The 16,261-nt window shown below is 43.2% G+C and overlaps 2 protein-coding genes across 4 annotated transcripts in view; one reads left to right on the forward strand and one right to left on the reverse strand.

Annotated features, from left to right (window-relative positions):
- Positions 1–4,009, reverse strand: part of Arfip1 (ADP ribosylation factor interacting protein 1) — an 85,999-nt gene extending 81,990 nt beyond the window's left edge. For 2 of the 3 annotated variants that reach the window (XM_059265547.1, XM_059265546.1), the window contains exon 1: positions 3,675–4,009. The gene's annotated coding sequence lies outside the window, so the exon portion shown is untranslated. The remainder of the gene's footprint in view (positions 1–3,674) is intronic. The other variant, XM_059265548.1, reaches the window with a different exon arrangement.
- Positions 4,010–11,898: 7,889 nt separating this feature from the next.
- Tigd4 (tigger transposable element derived 4) lies at positions 11,899–14,328 on the forward strand. Its single transcript, XM_059265551.1, has one exon. The coding sequence runs from the start codon at positions 12,361–12,363 to the stop codon at positions 13,909–13,911; it is 1,551 nt and encodes a 516-aa protein (XP_059121534.1). The 5' UTR covers positions 11,899–12,360; the 3' UTR covers positions 13,912–14,328.
- Positions 14,329–16,261: the final 1,933 nt, after the last annotated feature.

Consider the following 16,261-nt stretch of genomic DNA (forward strand, 5'->3'; position numbering starts at 1 on the left):
CTGTCGTAAAAGGCAGGCACCAGCACAAGTGACCACTGGGCACTGACGTGTGGGTGGTATTTTATCTAATTTCAAATAACCCAAACAGCTCCAGGTTAGAGGGTAAGGTGTTAGAATGAAGAGGTTTAGAGCTTCCTTGTGTTATTTTCATTCGATCCAACTATATATTGAATTAACTGGGAGGGGACCTGAGACCTGGAGGTGGGGGTGGGATACTGGGAGTGGAAGACATTTTCATTCCATCTGCTTATCGTATAGTTGGAAATTTCATTTCAAGACTATACAGTATAAGGCTGGAGAGAAGGCTCAGCAGGTAGACTTCCATTTTATAGCCTTTTTTGTACATCCCAAAAGTAGCAGCACTACAGCCTGACTTCCAGACAGTCATCATCCACCCAACCTCACCATGCTCCACAGGCCCTGAAGTAACTCAGTGTTCAAAGTCTACCAACAGTGCTAGTTTCCACCACGGCTGTATGAACTTAAGTACTTTGCTGAATTGATTCCTTCCACTACCCCAAATGATCATTCTGAAATTTATGGTTCCAAACTCACTGTGCCAACGTTCGTTTCCGTTCTTACAGGTCATAAAACATACAATCCAGCAAACTTGTATCCATCTCCACAAAAAAGTCCTATCAGCTACTCCAATCTATAGGCCTTCTTCAAACTCTCCTTTCATCATATGTTTCAATATGACATCCAACAAGGTGTCCATCCACTAAAGAGTAATAGAGGAAAAGATCTTTGTTTTGATGTCTAATATATAGTCAAGGTATTTCCAACTCATTCCAAAACTTTTATAATGGAACTATCCTAGACACTATCTACAGTTACATACCTAAGATCAAAGCCTGGCTCCACCAGAATTATTCTAAGCAAATTATCTTAGCTCTGTCGGTCATTTAGTTTCACTCTCTTCATCAATCACTGTGGTTCTCAACCTTCCTAATGCCGCGACCCTCTAACAGTTCCTCATGTTGTGACGACAAAAATTATTTTCGTTGCTGCTTCATAACTGTAATTTTGCTGTTATGAATCATAATGTAAATATCTGTGTTTTCCAATGGCCTTAGGTGGCCCCAAAGGGGTCATGACCCACAGGTTGAGAACTGCTGATCTATAAATGGTGAGGGGCGAGGAGCAACCTTATAAGATTGCTGGAAGGATAAGATAATCACCGAAAGCACTTGGCATTACGTACATAGTAAGCAAATAAATGTACCTCTCACTGTGGTGCTAGACGGAATGTATCTTCTAAACTTGCCCTTTTCTTACTAGCAACTAGCTTAGCATTGACTGTTGCACCAAGTGAGGACACCATACTGAGGGAAAATCATGTTATTGTTTGAACAGAAGAAATTGGTTACTTTAGACAAATTAGGATGAGCTGTGCAGGTAACATTGTATGAAGTGAGCTTCAAAATTCACAACTTCAACTTCCAAACAATCAAATCAGTAAGTAAATATGCACCCCAAGACTTACATTAAGCTTGGAAAGATCCTCATTTACAAGAAAGAAATAATAACATACAAAACATAGAATGAAGAGAAAGGGGTGTGGAAATTACCACAGCCATACAGACTACATAAAACATCTTATTTGCCCTTCCTTAGGGAAGCCCAAGCCCAGGGCAGACATCTCCAGTTAAAACAGGACAAGGGAAGCGAAGGACAGCTAACATAACTATGCTTTACTCTGAGTTATACCCAGTGGGTTGGTGATACTTAGTGTGCATTAGATAATGACAAACACATCAGTTTATAAATTCTCTCTATTAGCCAAGCAATGGGCACAGCCAGCTATCCCCAAAAAGAAACCTCAAAACCACAAATCAGGAACCACCTTGGTTCCTTCTATGGGTCCAGGAAAGAATTTAGAAACACTGCAGTTTGAAGTAGTGAGATTTCAGTACCAGGCTGCAATCCCTGAACTCTACTCTCCTTAGCCCCCCAAAAAGCCATTTGCAATTTGGGGAAACAACAGCTCCACGAATAAACCGTTTCCATTAGCTTCAACAAGCCACCAGACCAGTGCTTTCTAGTATTGCTGGGTATTATACATGTCTTTTAAGAATCTGATAAAAAAAAAAAAACAATGCATTTGCCCAGAACACACACATACAAACTTTGCACATAACTTCTGGGGTGGGGATAGAAAATCACTAATACCTGGATTGAGGCCCCAACCCAGGATTAAGGCAAGGATAATCCAAGAAAAGTAACATTTTATCAAAAAGGGAACAAGCCCCCGGTGGTGGCACACACTAGGGAGGCAGAGCCAGGTGGATCTCTGTGAGTTCGAGGCCAGCCTGGTCTACAGAGTGAGATCCAGGACAGGCACCAAAACTACACAGAGAAACCCTGTCTCGAAAACAAAACAAAACAAACAAACATACAAAAAAAAAAAAAAAGGAATCAAAACAGCTCAGGCAGAGCCTTTAATTCAAAAAAATACAAGTGAAAATAAGCTGTTTTCCTACATACTAGGTGTTAGACTTTGTTAGTTAGGAGACAGTGTTGACCATGTTTAACAAGAAGAACAAAAATTAAAAGCAAATGAAAACAGAACCACCAGAAGAGAAGTGTAATAGTCGCAGTACTTGCTCTGAACTAGCAGCAAGGAAACGGCCAATTCCTGCAGCCTCCAGAGAACTATCAACGTCATCAATCTGGTGCACCTTCCTTTGTCAGCGAAGTGAATTAAAAGGCAAACGTGAACACACCCTCTCAGTTGTGAAAGCAACACGTTGGTGAAAAGCCCTGCAATTCTTTTCCTTTTTTTTTTTTTTCTGATCAGATAAGAACCAAGTAAGTATAGTTCAGGAAAAAATAAAGGAGGGACGAAGAAAATCCTGAAAGGGCGGCTTAAAGGATATGCAGGAAGTGTAAAGCACAAACTTTTTGAGATCAGAGGGCTCAAGAGGAAGGTTAGAACAACGCCAAGGAAGCAATAACAGGGAAGAAAGTCTAGAATCTAAACACTTACATTAAGAGGAGGAGGAGGAGGAGGAGGAGGAGGAGGAGGAGGAGAAGAAGAAGAAGAAGAAGAAGAAGACGAAGAAGAGAAGAAGAAGAAGAAGAAGAAGAAGAAGAAGAAGAAGAAGAAGAAGAAGAAGAAGAAGAAGAAGAAGAAAACAACTTCCTTTCCTAGACGCGTAAAGAGTAGTAACTTGGCCATGAGGAACGCACCAGAAGGCAGGGCCACAATTTCCTTCTCCCAGCTCCAGCATTCCTCGCACGCCCTCACCAGCACTCAGGCTTGGGACGTTTCAGGCAGGGCGCCTCCCTGCACCAGGGTCAGGCTACCCCTCCGTGGGACAGTCGCCACCTCCTTCCCTCCCTCTCGCAGCGGGAGAGAGGAAGTGGGGGACGCAGGGAAGAGGGGAGAGGAGGGCGGCCCACTCGGACAGGGTCCAGAAAGACGCGGACTCTGCCACCCCTTCCCACCCACAGCCTGCAGAGCCGGGCGGGTGCCGCCCGAAGGGGCCGGTGCTGCCCCCTTCACCCAGGACCCAGTCAGAGGGACAGGAGGGACCAAGGGGCCGACTTGGCTGCTCCCAGGGGTGCAAGTGCCCGGGAGCAAGTTTGTTGCGCGAGAAGCCGGAGGCGACGCGTCCTCCGTCGAGCACGCCACCTCAACCCCATCCTTCCCGCCGCGGCTCCGCCCTCACCTGTCTGTCAGCAGGGAAGCCGGCAGCGCTCGGTCGCCGGGCTCTGCCGGTCGCAGCCCTCGGGAATCGCGTCCGGCCGGGGCAGAAAGTGAGCGGAAGCACGACCCGGAGCTTTTCCTGCGTCCCCTCCCCCACGCACCTCGGTCGCTCCGGGGCGGGGAGCCGATGCAGCTGTCACAGGCTCCGGGCAACCAACCGCCGAGGACACTTGCACCCGCGACCTCTCAACCCGGCCTCCGGCGCCTGCACCCCAGCCTCGGAGCCGGAAGTGAGAAGACCGGAAGTGCGGGGTCTTGGGCCCCGGACAGCCTCTCGCTTTCTCTCTCCAGAAGCCGAGCCGGGCGCCGCCACGTCTCTATGGTGCGCGCGCGTCTCTCCAGGGGGCTGGGTCCTCCCGGCTCCGCCCCCGGGCTCCGGCCCGGGCGACTACATCCGGGAACCCCGCACGGGCCGTTGTCCGGGTAACAGGGCTGCGGCGTGGAGTAGAGAGGCTGGTTCTAGTTGGTGAGGTGTCTCCTATCCTTTTCCCACACTCACACCCGCTGCCCGGAGGGTGGAAATGGCCGTGTCTCACCGCCACACCACCACCGAGGAGCCGAAGCATGGTCAACCACCGGAGAGAACGGAGAAGGTTATTCCAGCCGCGCGGACGGGACGCGGAAGGGATGGAGCGAAGATAAGCAGCCAGCCGGGAACAGCACGGAAGCCTGATCTTCGTTTTCCTGGGTGTCTCGCCCTTCCCCGCCGCGACCACCGCACTCATGCCAATCGCCGCAGAAAGTGAGCGCATCATGGCAGCTCTATTTCTGTGCTCTCCCACCCTGCTCTGTGTCTCTGACAGTGGACCCATAGTACTTTTCTTTGCGGCTCCTCTTTTACCAGCAACCAAGTCCTGCTTTCCTGCTTATCCCCATCATCTCTTAAGTAGATCGCCTCCGTCCTGTCCACAGAAAGCGCTCAACTATCCCTTCTCCCAGAGCGCTTCTTGGTCGTTTCCTACCTTCCTTTGGGGGTACCTGCAAGAATCCTCCCTCCCCAGCACAAACTGGAAGGAAAGTGATTCCCAGCGGTCCTAGATAGAAATGTGCCAGAGCACATTTTCAAGGTGTTCGGTATCCCTGTACGGTGCCTTCCCCAGGCTTGTTAAAAGTGACACTATATAAATGCACTACATACACTTCAAACTCAAGTAACAGTATTGTCTTAGATCTCTAGCATGTCAACTCTCACAAAGACAGTGCTGACATTCCCAAACATAAATCCTGTATAAAGGGCCCTTCCGTTCTGAGTAACTCCTCTGACTGCGTAGGAACTGAATAGGACTTGTAGCTAAGTGCAAATGTTATCTACAGGGCTTCTGGGGTGACTTGGAAAAAAACTGTCTCTTAATGCCCAGTTGTGGATGAATGGTGTGGACAATTAGTACTTAACAGAACTGGCTGTCTCCTTAAGGATCCCTGAAGATGTCTCTTCTTCTTTCTTTTTTTCTTTTTGTGTTACTTGAGATCAATTTTTTGATACCAACTGAAAAACTTTTAAATCTATGTCTACTGAAATGGTGATTTATTTTTCCCTTCCTTTTTCCTTTCTGTCTTTTTTCTTATTTTCTCCCCTTTTTGCCCCAAAGAATTCTGCCTGCCCATTCTGCTTAGGAAAACTAGAAGATTCCTACTCGTCTCAACTGATCAGAGAGATAAGATAAAAAGGATTTGCTGTCACAGACTGACTTGACATGGAGATAATGTATTCACCTTTTGCAAAGTTAGACACTCTCTATTCTGGGCTTGAGGAGAACTTCAGTAGACTGCCTGTCTTTCACTTTGTAATCAGGAAGGAAAGAAGAGAACAGATTAGTGGCTAATGCTTTTACTCCATTTTGCATTAAATATAAAGTGTCAGATTTAGATTTTGAATGTTGCATACTGCTTATCAATGCTATTTTCTCAAGAGCAAGTAATTGCTACGTCCAGATCTTGTCTCTGAGAATTCTAATAATGTGTCAAAAATCCCAGCACTCTTCATCAGTAGCTTTCTCTTCGTGGAGAGATATGTAGGTTACTGATCACACAGTGTAATCTTCAGGAAATAAAGGCTTTAATAGAGGGTGCTGGCTATCGGGACATATTGAGAAGCTCCCAGGTGGACAGGGTGAAATGTAAAGGTGTTAGACTTTTTAGAAGCTTCCTAATAGGTACGTGTACAACTTCACTCACTTACGTATAAAGTACACCAGATGAGCTTAGTGGTGTTAAGGCTTTACCCAGAGGAGTCATTTATTCATTTATTATTTCATTAGATCATTTGTTGTTCTTGATAACAGGGGAGCCTTCTCATGTGACTGTTGCTTTTCCACTCTAAGCCTCCGATTGGCCTTGGTGGCATTCTGGATGAACTTGACCTCCCTACTTGGCATGCAAGGCTTCCCGAGGTCTGGTCCCAATCTTGCTTTCTGTTGTGTAACCCTTCAACCCAATCAGTACTCTATATATCCTGAGTCAGAGTGCTCATTTAGCCAAGTACCATCCATCTCCACATGGGGATGAAGGTGTGACTACACAGAGCTGCTTAGTATGTGCCTAGCCCTGTGACTTCTGGCGTGTCTGTTTTCACTGTCTAGTCTTCTCTGCAGAAATGTCTTCACACCTCACTCCCACTCATCCTTGACAGTGACTCAGCTCTTGCTTCCATTAGAAACCCAGTTTTGTCCTCCCTGTGAAGGTTCATTGTTGCCACCTCTTCACCACAGCCCTTAATTTGAACCCTTGTTGGTCTGCCCTGTGCCGCTGACCTCATATCTGTTTCCCCTAGTCCAAACAAAAAACCAAAAGACCCAACTTACGTTATCAGGCTTGTACGGCAAGTCTTTAGCGGCTGAGCCATTTCATTGGCTCCCTTATCCTTTTTGGCAGACTGAACTTTGGACTCGTTTTATCCTTTCATAACTACCAGGAAGTTAATACTACTTGAGTTGTAGAAATATGTTATGTGTTGCACAGCAGGAAACTTCCAGAAGACCAGCAACTGCTGCTGTTAAGTGTTGTGATATGGGCAGGTTTAAGTGGGCCTAGTTGCAATCTAGGAGTGAAAGACAAAAGTGAGTGCTTTTCAGTTTGGGGAGTGGTTGGGTCTCTGCAGAGAGCTGTGAACTCCTGGTAAGAACAGAAGAATGTGCTGCTCCCCAGATTTTCTGAATGGGAAGACTGCCAGCGTTATGTCTCCCAGTGCTTCCGTTTTCTTGTACAATCTGGTACAAATAAAACATTAGAATTTAAAAAAAGAAGAGAGGAAATGTGGGTGGGGAGGCTGAACTTACAATTCATTTACTAACAGGAACATTCAACATTTCTGATGAAAGGCTGGTGTTTCACCAAAAGACTTTTATCCATATTTTTTCTTCATTTAGATTTTTCCAGTTCTGTCTATAATATATAACCCAAAGAATACTATGTGCCATGGAGAATCTAGGCTGACCTCCAATGACTTCCACCTTGTATTATTCCCTTCCTGTAAACATGATGGGATAACATTTCCAAAATCATGTAATATTTCCTGCAAGGGGATTTTTACAGGTATAGTTAAGGTAGCTAATTAGTTGGCTTTGAGTTACTGAGCTAATCTGGGTGAGTGTAACTAATGTGACCCCATGAACCCTTTAAAAGCAGTTAGGAGATGAAGTCAAAGAAAGTCAGAGTGTACAAGGGCCTGGACAGGAGAGTATTCTCTGTTGTGAAGACTAGAGACAAGGACATGATGGAGGGCTCTGAGTGCAGAGAGTGATCTGGTAACAGCCACCAAATAAATGCTGGGGGCTTCAGTCCTACACAGCAAGGAGTGACCTCAGTGAGACTTGGCGCTCATTCTTTCTCAAGGCCTCTCGATAAGAGACTAGCATCCTGATCTCTGCATTGTGAGACCCTAAAGACCAAGTGTTCCCTGGACTTCTGAGATCATAAATGGTTGCTGGGCTGGTTTGGAGTACTTACTGCTCTTGAGAGAGGGCCTTGTAGACCTCCCCCTTGTAAAGGCTCAGCTCCCAGCACCTGCATGGCTCACAACTACCAGGAACTCCAATTCCAGACAGAATTATAGATACAGACTTTCTAGATTAAGAAGTTATTGTTTAAAGCGTTTCCTCTGGTATTGCTAATTTGTCTTCCATAAGCTTTGTACCAAATCTGTACCTCCTAAGAATCTATGTAACAATATCCTGGACAACACTAGATGCTACCATTCTCATAGAGAAAACCAGAAACATAAAAGAGGACTCGTATTATTCTTATCGCTTGTAGGATTCTTTAGGGAAAGGACCTATTAGTTTAATTGTTGACATTGAGAAAATATTTTCTAACTCATAGCACAGCATTTTTCAGCTTAATGTGTTCAAAGGGGAAATGAATTCTGAGCTTATTAAAAGGATGAGCATTCAGTGAATATTAGTTACTGCCATTATTTCTTGCAAAAACCAACACCAGCCATTACCCTATGGGAGGTGGGATAACATCCATTTTATTAATTAGGTAGTACCATGTTTATACTTTTCTAGGGGAAAGGTCTAGTTTGTCTGGCTTACATCACATATTTGATTGTTTTAGGAATTTGTTGTATTTTGCTATGGAAATTTGACTTTTGTTGTTGAAGGAAATGATACTGTTGAATATCTTCCTAATTAAAGGTACTGATCAAGATGACCTGGTCTCTGTGATTGTGCATACGAGCTTAATGTTCATTATCTGAGTGCTTCACACAAGTATTTCGGAGTGTGAGTCTTTTATTTGGAATATTTGCATAGATTCTACAGGGTGGACATCCTTAATCTGTAAGTCTGCTGGATTTAAGATTTGGAGATTAGAGATTTTCAATCTGTTTTTTTTTTTTTTTTTAAATTGCTTTAGTTAGGATGAACAAAGAGAGGAAATTCAGGTTATCATTTCTGTAGCCATTGTTTATTTTTTGACAAATAAAATAAGGTGGGAGGGAGGGAGATGTTTTCTGAATGCTAATATCAAACTAATAAGAGCAAAATATTTACCTAAAAGATAGTCAACAGATTTATAAGAAAATATGCAGAGTCCCCATATAAATGAACAATGTTCTAGGAGTTGAGAGGACTCAGTCAAATGGTCAAATCCTGTTTACTTAGAAAACCTAGCTTTCCCTAACAGTTAGCTAAAGATGCCATGGCTGTTCACAGCATCCATAATGATCCATTCTTCCATAGGAACCTGATATTGCCTTTAAAGTGTGTTGTTGTTAGGGCCGGAGAGGTGGATCAGTAGTTAAGAACACTTGTTCTTACATAGGACCCAGGTTTGGTCCCCAGCACCCATGGCAGCTAACCATCTGTAACCCCAGTCCCAGGGGACCCAGTGCCTCTTCTGACCTCCGCAGACTCCTGGGCCCATGCATACGCATAAAATAAAAATAAACATTTTTAAAGTTGTAAGTTCTATGTAGGTACTATAAGTGCTGACTTGGATTGGTGCAGAGAACACAGAATGTAAGCTATGGTCAGAGAAGGCCTTATCAATATGATTCAAGTATACTCTAATATAAAGAATAAAATATAGACTGGACATTAAAAAGACTAGATTCTGAACTGCGTTCCAATCACATTATAACTGTGTGACCGTTAAAACTCAGCTTTACCTTCCTCCTTAGTTACTTGGCATATAGGCAGCAAAGAGATTTGAAAACCAAAGCCTTGTTGATGTTATTATTAAGACCTTTTTGCAACAACAATTAAAAAAAAACCTATGCTGTAATTCCTGTTATTCAAAATTACTCCTCTAAGTTAGAAAACAGGGGCAGAAGAATTTTAACAAGATTGTGTGAGCTGGGCACACCTGCAATCCCAACACTAAAGAAGCTGAGGTATGCAGGTTATGAGTTCAAGGTCAGCCTAGATTTTTTAGAAAGATCCTGTCTTTAAAAAAAGCAAAAAGATGTAGCTTGTCGTCTGGGAATCCTGGAGACACAGCAAGAAGACTGGTGCCCACATAATAATGTCCACTTATCACATTAGCTTCTTGTTGTCTTGGCTACAGCATGTCCAGAACAGATAGAGCTAGTGTCTGAGAAGGGACGGTGAGCCTGTCTGGAGCTGTCGTGGAATATTACTTTAACTATGTAAAGATGTGTTGCATTTGTTTATGCTGTGTTTGTTTAACTATGTAAAGATGTGTTAAATTTGTTTATATTGCATTTGTTTAACTATGTAAAGATGTATTACATTTGTTTATGCTGTATCTGTTTAACTATGTAAAGATGTATTACATTTGTTTCACCTTGCCTAATTAAGCCACCCGATTGGTCTAGTAAAATGGTGAACCGCCAATAGCTAGGCAATAGAGGGGTAGGCAGGGCTTTCGGGCAGAGAGAACAAGTAGGAGGAGGAATCTAGTGGGGGGTTGGAAGGATGAGAAGAGAAGAGGAGAGGAGAGGAGAGGAGAGGAGAGGAGAGGAGAGAAGAGGAGGGGGCGTGTGAGGGGGAGGGGAGGAAGATGCCCCAGGCAGCAGCCAGCCAGGCAGACACGGAATAGGACATACAGAACGAAAGGTAAAAAGGCCCGAGGCAAAGCACAGATGAAGAGAAACAGGTTAACATGTTATAAGAGCTAGTGGGACACGCCTAAGCTAAGGCCAAGCATTCATAATTAATAATCAGTCTTCGTGTCATGCCTGCTACATGGAGTCCTGTGGCTGTTCTCACTGCTGCCGCTTAAAAAGAACGAGGCTTGGCAAGGAGAAGGACTGATGGGCTAAGAGTGCTTGCTGTTCAAGCATGAAGACCTGTGTTGGAGCCCTAGTGCCTACCTAATAAGCCGTGCAATAGCTGCATTCACCTGTAACTTCAATGCTTGGGGTGGGTGTGGAGACAGATGGCCAGCCTAGATGAAAATGGCCAGCTCCAGGTTCAATGAGAGACTTGGTCTCAAGTAAAGAAAAGGACACCCAGCGTTCCCCGCCCCCCCCCCCCCCAGAGCAATGTTTCCACTCTATTTTTGGTATTCAAGTCCCCAAATCTGCAATTTACAGATGAAATGATGAAATTATCAGCCCACTCTTTGGGAACTTTAACAAGTGCTGCTGGGCATGGTGGTTGCATACTGTTAAATCTAGCCAGTGCTTTAGCGGCAGAAGGAGAGGATGGCAAGTCCAAGACCAGCCCGGCCTATATGCGAGGGTGTGCGTGCCCTTGCAAGTGCGTGTGTGTGTGTGTGTGTGTGTGTGTGTGTGGTGTGTGTGTGTGTGTGTGTGTGTGCACGTGTGTGCTCTTGTGCCCCTTGCGCTCTCACTGAGTGTTACAGAGTGTGCAGCAACTCTCTGAAGTCAGTCCTGCAGTTTTCCCCCTTTTACAGATAAAGAGCTGAGGCTGTTAAGTTAGGTGACCCAGGACCACTAAGTACTAAATGGCAGTCACTTCTCAAGATCCATCTTGCACCAAAGCCCATGTCTTTATACTATGGCAAGTCACTTTTCCACACATAGACAGCAGAGGGCCTGAGAGGGCAGGAACCACGGTCATTCTACTTCCTATTTTAGTCTGGATACTTTTCTACATTATATCCTCTTAATGATGTGTTTATTATGATGCATGTTCTCAAGCAACACTGACCTGTGTATAGTCAGGTACTGTACTAAACTGATGTAAAAATTATTGGATTGTTTAGCTTTGAGGGAGATTAGGGTTTAGATTTTTTTTAATGGAATTATTGAGCACTTGATTTGAGTATTTCAATAAAGCAGACTCCTATGAAGAAGTCTGTCTCCCATGTGCTATTAAAAATTGACTGTCTATTTTTCCTCTTAGAGGAGTCAGAGGCTACCGCCTGACCTCATGGAGAAAACAGCCACCAAGGATCTCTCCAGGGTCGTTTTTAGTTCTTTAATTTTGGCAAGCACACATTTTCAAAGCAGATTAAATTTGTCCGATTTATTTTCGAAGTATGTATTTCAAAGCACAGGGAGGCTCCAAACCCATAAAGCAGAGCTTGGGAGGTTTCGTGGAGAGCCGTTCAGGAGGTAAGTGTTCACCTGCAAATGTTGGTTGCTGCATTTCAGAAACTTCTTCCCACCCTTTTCTTGGTCGCCCAGAGTGGCACAGTATTTTCTTGATATCCAGTTGACATATTGCTAAAATGCTACCTTTCCCCTGTCATTTTCAAGAAAGAAGTAGAAGGAGCATGCCACTTTTTTTTTTTCTGTAACTTTGAAGAAACTAGAACTTCACAGGTGATGTTTGGCATGGACACTTTTGAAAATTTGTTTCTTCTTATCTTTGAGGCTGGCTGTGGAGAATTAGTAAAAGGTTGAAGCATGCATGGATAAAATGGATCGTCTTAAAGGATTGCAGCTCCAAAAATACATCAGCAGGACTGGGCAGGTCTGACATAATGAGCTTCCTATTTTAGCTTGACTTCTGGAACTCCGAAGAACTATAAATTGAGCCACACAAGACCCGAGGAAGGAGGTGCCTCTTTTAGTCGCATATAGAATTTTCTTCAGGCTCTGAAAAGATATGTCTAGTTGTTGGTTTCCTAAAGAATTAGACTGTTGATACCTACCAACTTTAATACAGGAAATGACAGAGAGGAAGCCCTGGTCCATACTGTACTGAAAACCGAATTTGGTTACAGAAACTTGTACCTGGAGGTCAGAGACGAGGTCCTCACGAGCAGCAGCTGCAATGGCAGAGGCTCCTGCGGATGCCGTGACTCAGCCAGTAACAGTGAAGAAAAAGAAGAGTCTCTCCATTGAGGAAAAGATTGACATCATCAACGCAGTGGAAAGTGGCAAGAAGAAGGCAGAGATCGCAGCTGAGTATGGAATAAAGAAAAATTCATTGTCTTCCATTATGAAAAACAAAGACAAAGTTCTGGAAGCCTTTGAATCTTTGCGATTTGATCCGAAAAGAAAAAGACTGAGGACGGCATTTTATACAGATCTGGAAGAGGCATTGATGAGATGGTATCGGATTGCCCAGTGTCTCAATGTTCCAGTTAATGGTCCAATGTTGCGTCTAAAAGCCAATGATTTTGCCCAGAAGCTGGGACACAATGATTTTAAGTGCAGCAATGGTTGGCTGGATCGTTTTAAGTCCAGGTATGGCTTAGTATTCCGAGCACAACCTGTAGAAGCCACGGGTATATCTATAGACCCTGCCACTGTCTGGTACCAAAACGTGCTTCCTTATTACTTAAATGATTATCATCCTAAAAATGTGTTCAATGTCAAAGAGACTGGGCTGCTTTATCGAATGTTACCTACAAATACATTTGCATTTAAAGGAGAAACCTGCTCAATTGGAAAGCTGTGCAAAGACAGGATAACGCTGGCAGTAGGTTCAAATATGGATGGCACAGAGAAGCTTCCTTTGCTTATTATCGGGAAAAACCGAACTCCACGTTGTTTCAAAGGTATCAAATCACTGCCTGTGTATTATGAGGCTAACAAAATGGCATGGATGACTGCAGCCATATTTGAACAGTGGATGCAGAAGCTTGATGAGAAATTTCAAGCCCAGCAACGAAGAGTGGTGATTTTTGTTGATTCTTTTCCAGCACACCCAGAAGTGAAGAACCTAAAGTCCATTGAGTTAGCATTCTTCCCATCGTGCTTGTCTTCCGGGTTTGTAGCCATGAAACAAGGTGTTATTAAGAGCCTTAAAATCAAATATCGGCATTGCCTTATCAAGAAATTCTTAAGTTCTGTTGAAAGTAGCAAAGAATTTACATTTTCTCTACTAGATGCCGTTGATACACTGCATCTCTGCTGGAGAGCTGTAACCCCAGAGACCATTGTTAAAAGCTATGAAGAAGCAGGATTCAGGTCTCCACAGGGGGAAAGTGACCCGCTGAGTGCAGAGAGTGACACTGCTCTTGACCTGTCTGCCCATGCTCTGGGGGCAGGAGTGGAGTTTCCTGAAGGCTTGTCCCTAGAGGAATACGCTGCCCTGGATGAGGACCTGGAGACTTGCGAAGCCGCCCCAAATGATGATGCCGAGTGGACCAATGAAAGTAAACAAGATGAAACTGGATTTTTTCCTTCTGATGAAGAGGAGGAGGAGGAGGAGGACGGCGGAGCTCCAGAAGTGGACCTGCCCTTACCGTCCAAGAATGAAGCAATGGAAGCTGTAGGCACTCTTAAAAGGTTTCTTAGAAGTCACGATATGAATGATGAACTTCACAATTCTTTAGCAGACCTTGAAAACTTTATTAACACTTTGTCACCTAAATAGTCATGTATTGTACATCTGCGGAGCAGGAACTTTTCCTGGTGTATCTTATTGCATAAGGAACATAAAAGGAAAGTGTCAGTTAGTTAAATAAGAAAAGAGAAAGCCTAACAATCCTTGACTTAATTGCAGCAGCCTTTGATTTGAATAGCAAAGCTCCCTGGTAAATAATGACTAAGTGAAACTGCAGAATTCTGCTTAGCAGGTTTGGGGAGAATAAAACTGTTTTCAGAGGCTTTGTACTTGAAAGAGAGAGGGTGTGTTTGAAAGAACTCTTCATCTGGCTAACTCACATGCATGAAGTTGCTGGTTTCTCTTTTCTTTGTTTTTAAGTTCAGATCATGTTCTAGAATATTTTAGTTTATCTATATAGTTTAAGAAACAGAAATAGCTTGCTTATTTTTATAAAGTTACACACACACACACACACACACACACACACACACACATGCCATCTGTATCCTAATGAGTTCTTTTATTCTCTTTTGTTTTTTGGTTGGTTTTTTTTTTTTTTTTTGGTTTTTCGAGACAGGGTTTCTCTGTGTAGCTTTGCGCCTTTCCTGGGACTCACTTGGTAGCCCAGGCTGGCCTCGAACTCACAGAGATCCGCCTGGCTCTGCCTCCCAAGTGCTGGGATTAAAGGCGTGCGCCACCACCGCCCGGCTGGTTGGTTTTTTAAAGATAGAGTCTCACTATGTAGTCCAAGCTAGCCTCAAACTCATGGCAATGCTCCTGCCTCAGCCTCTCAAATTCTGGGATTGTAGGTGTAAGCCAACATGCACAGTTCTAATTAAAGTTTTGAGTATCAAAGTAGTGTAAAATTATGCTACAATTAGTTAATCTTCCTGATTGAAAAATATTCTGAAAATACATTCTAATCTGCCTGTGCACCAAGATGACACACAATGTAACTTTTGCTGCTTTCAAGTAACTTGTCAAATTAAGTCAAATGAAAAGCAGTTGCTCTGTAGGGCTTCCTGTCATCTGTCACCAGGAGCTATGGGTCCTTCTGTTATATATACATGTGTGCTTGTTTAGTGGGAAAACACTTGAAGGAAACACTTATTAAATTCATATATTAGAATAGGGTTAACTCTTGAGCCAATTGAAGGTACACATAGAGTTACCAAAAATTATGGTGCTTTTTTTTTTTTTTAATTACAACAGCTGAACTTTTCATCTAAATTTTGTTCTTGATTTTACTGAATTTTATTTTCAGCAATAATGATAATTAGTTGTCTTCCTCCAATTTTTCTTTCTGTAAAATTTTTATTAAAATTGTTAGAGAAAGTTTTGTCTATATGTTGCATTAAAATAACTGTAGGAAATTACCTAATCACCATCTAAAAATAGTCATTGAGCAAAATTTCAACAATGTGTCAGTTTTTCCTAGTGTTCAGTTTTAAGTAGCATGTTTATTTAACTTATTATACCTAATTTAGGTTCTGTTGTAAAGTATTTTATAAAAATACAAAGCATAATGATTTGTTGTGAACTATTAATCTGCCAAAAGATCATACACTTAGAAGAAAATAATTTAACAGAGCATTTTTATTTTCTATTACTGATTTGCTCTGCTCTGAGGATTTAGTAATAGTTGAGCCTTACAATGCATTAATATTTTAAAGGTTTGTTTTATTATTAAACATGGACTATTTAAATTAAAAGCATTTTGTGATTTGATATGCAATTTTAATTTGGCTCAATCATGGACCTAAAGGAGTTCTTGAGAGCCCATTTGTCCCTCAAGAAAAAATTACTTACAGTTAGTCTGACTTTAAAAATAAATGTTTTTGTTTCCATTGTTTTGGCTTTATAAACTCTTGCTGTCTCAACAGTGTTTTTTACTTCTTATTAACCAAGAACAAATTTTGTATTGCATTTAGGGCATTTTTCACTGTGCGTCCCTTCTGAACTAGTGAAGGTTTGCTTCAGGCTAACACAGGAGGGTGTGTAGCCAGCGTTTGGGGGTTCCTGTTGCCTGCCTGACTCCTGTGTAGACTGAGCCCCGACTGCAAACCTTCTTTTCATGTCTGGGAGGCAGATCAGCTGGGAGGGGGAAGCAAGGAGAGAGGAAAATTAAAGGAAAGCCATCCAGACAGACACTTCCCAGTTAAGAGGAACCCATCTACTAGACCAGATGATGGCAGGTAGAGTTGGGAAGCAGACTTCTGCTTTCAGGGTCACAGGCAGCAGAGAGCCGGGCTCCCCGAAGTAAACAGCACAGAGGGAGTCAGTCAGCTGTGGCCACTGGGTAAAACGATCCTGGAGCCCTTTCCAAATAAAGCAGGGGCTGTGGCACAGTGAGAGTTGGTGACATACATGCTGGATAATGTACTATAAATGGCATGGT

The sequence above is a fragment of the Peromyscus eremicus genome, chromosome 6, assembly GCF_949786415.1.
Source record: "Peromyscus eremicus chromosome 6, PerEre_H2_v1, whole genome shotgun sequence".
Classification (NCBI taxonomy): Eukaryota; Metazoa; Chordata; class Mammalia; order Rodentia; family Cricetidae; genus Peromyscus; species Peromyscus eremicus.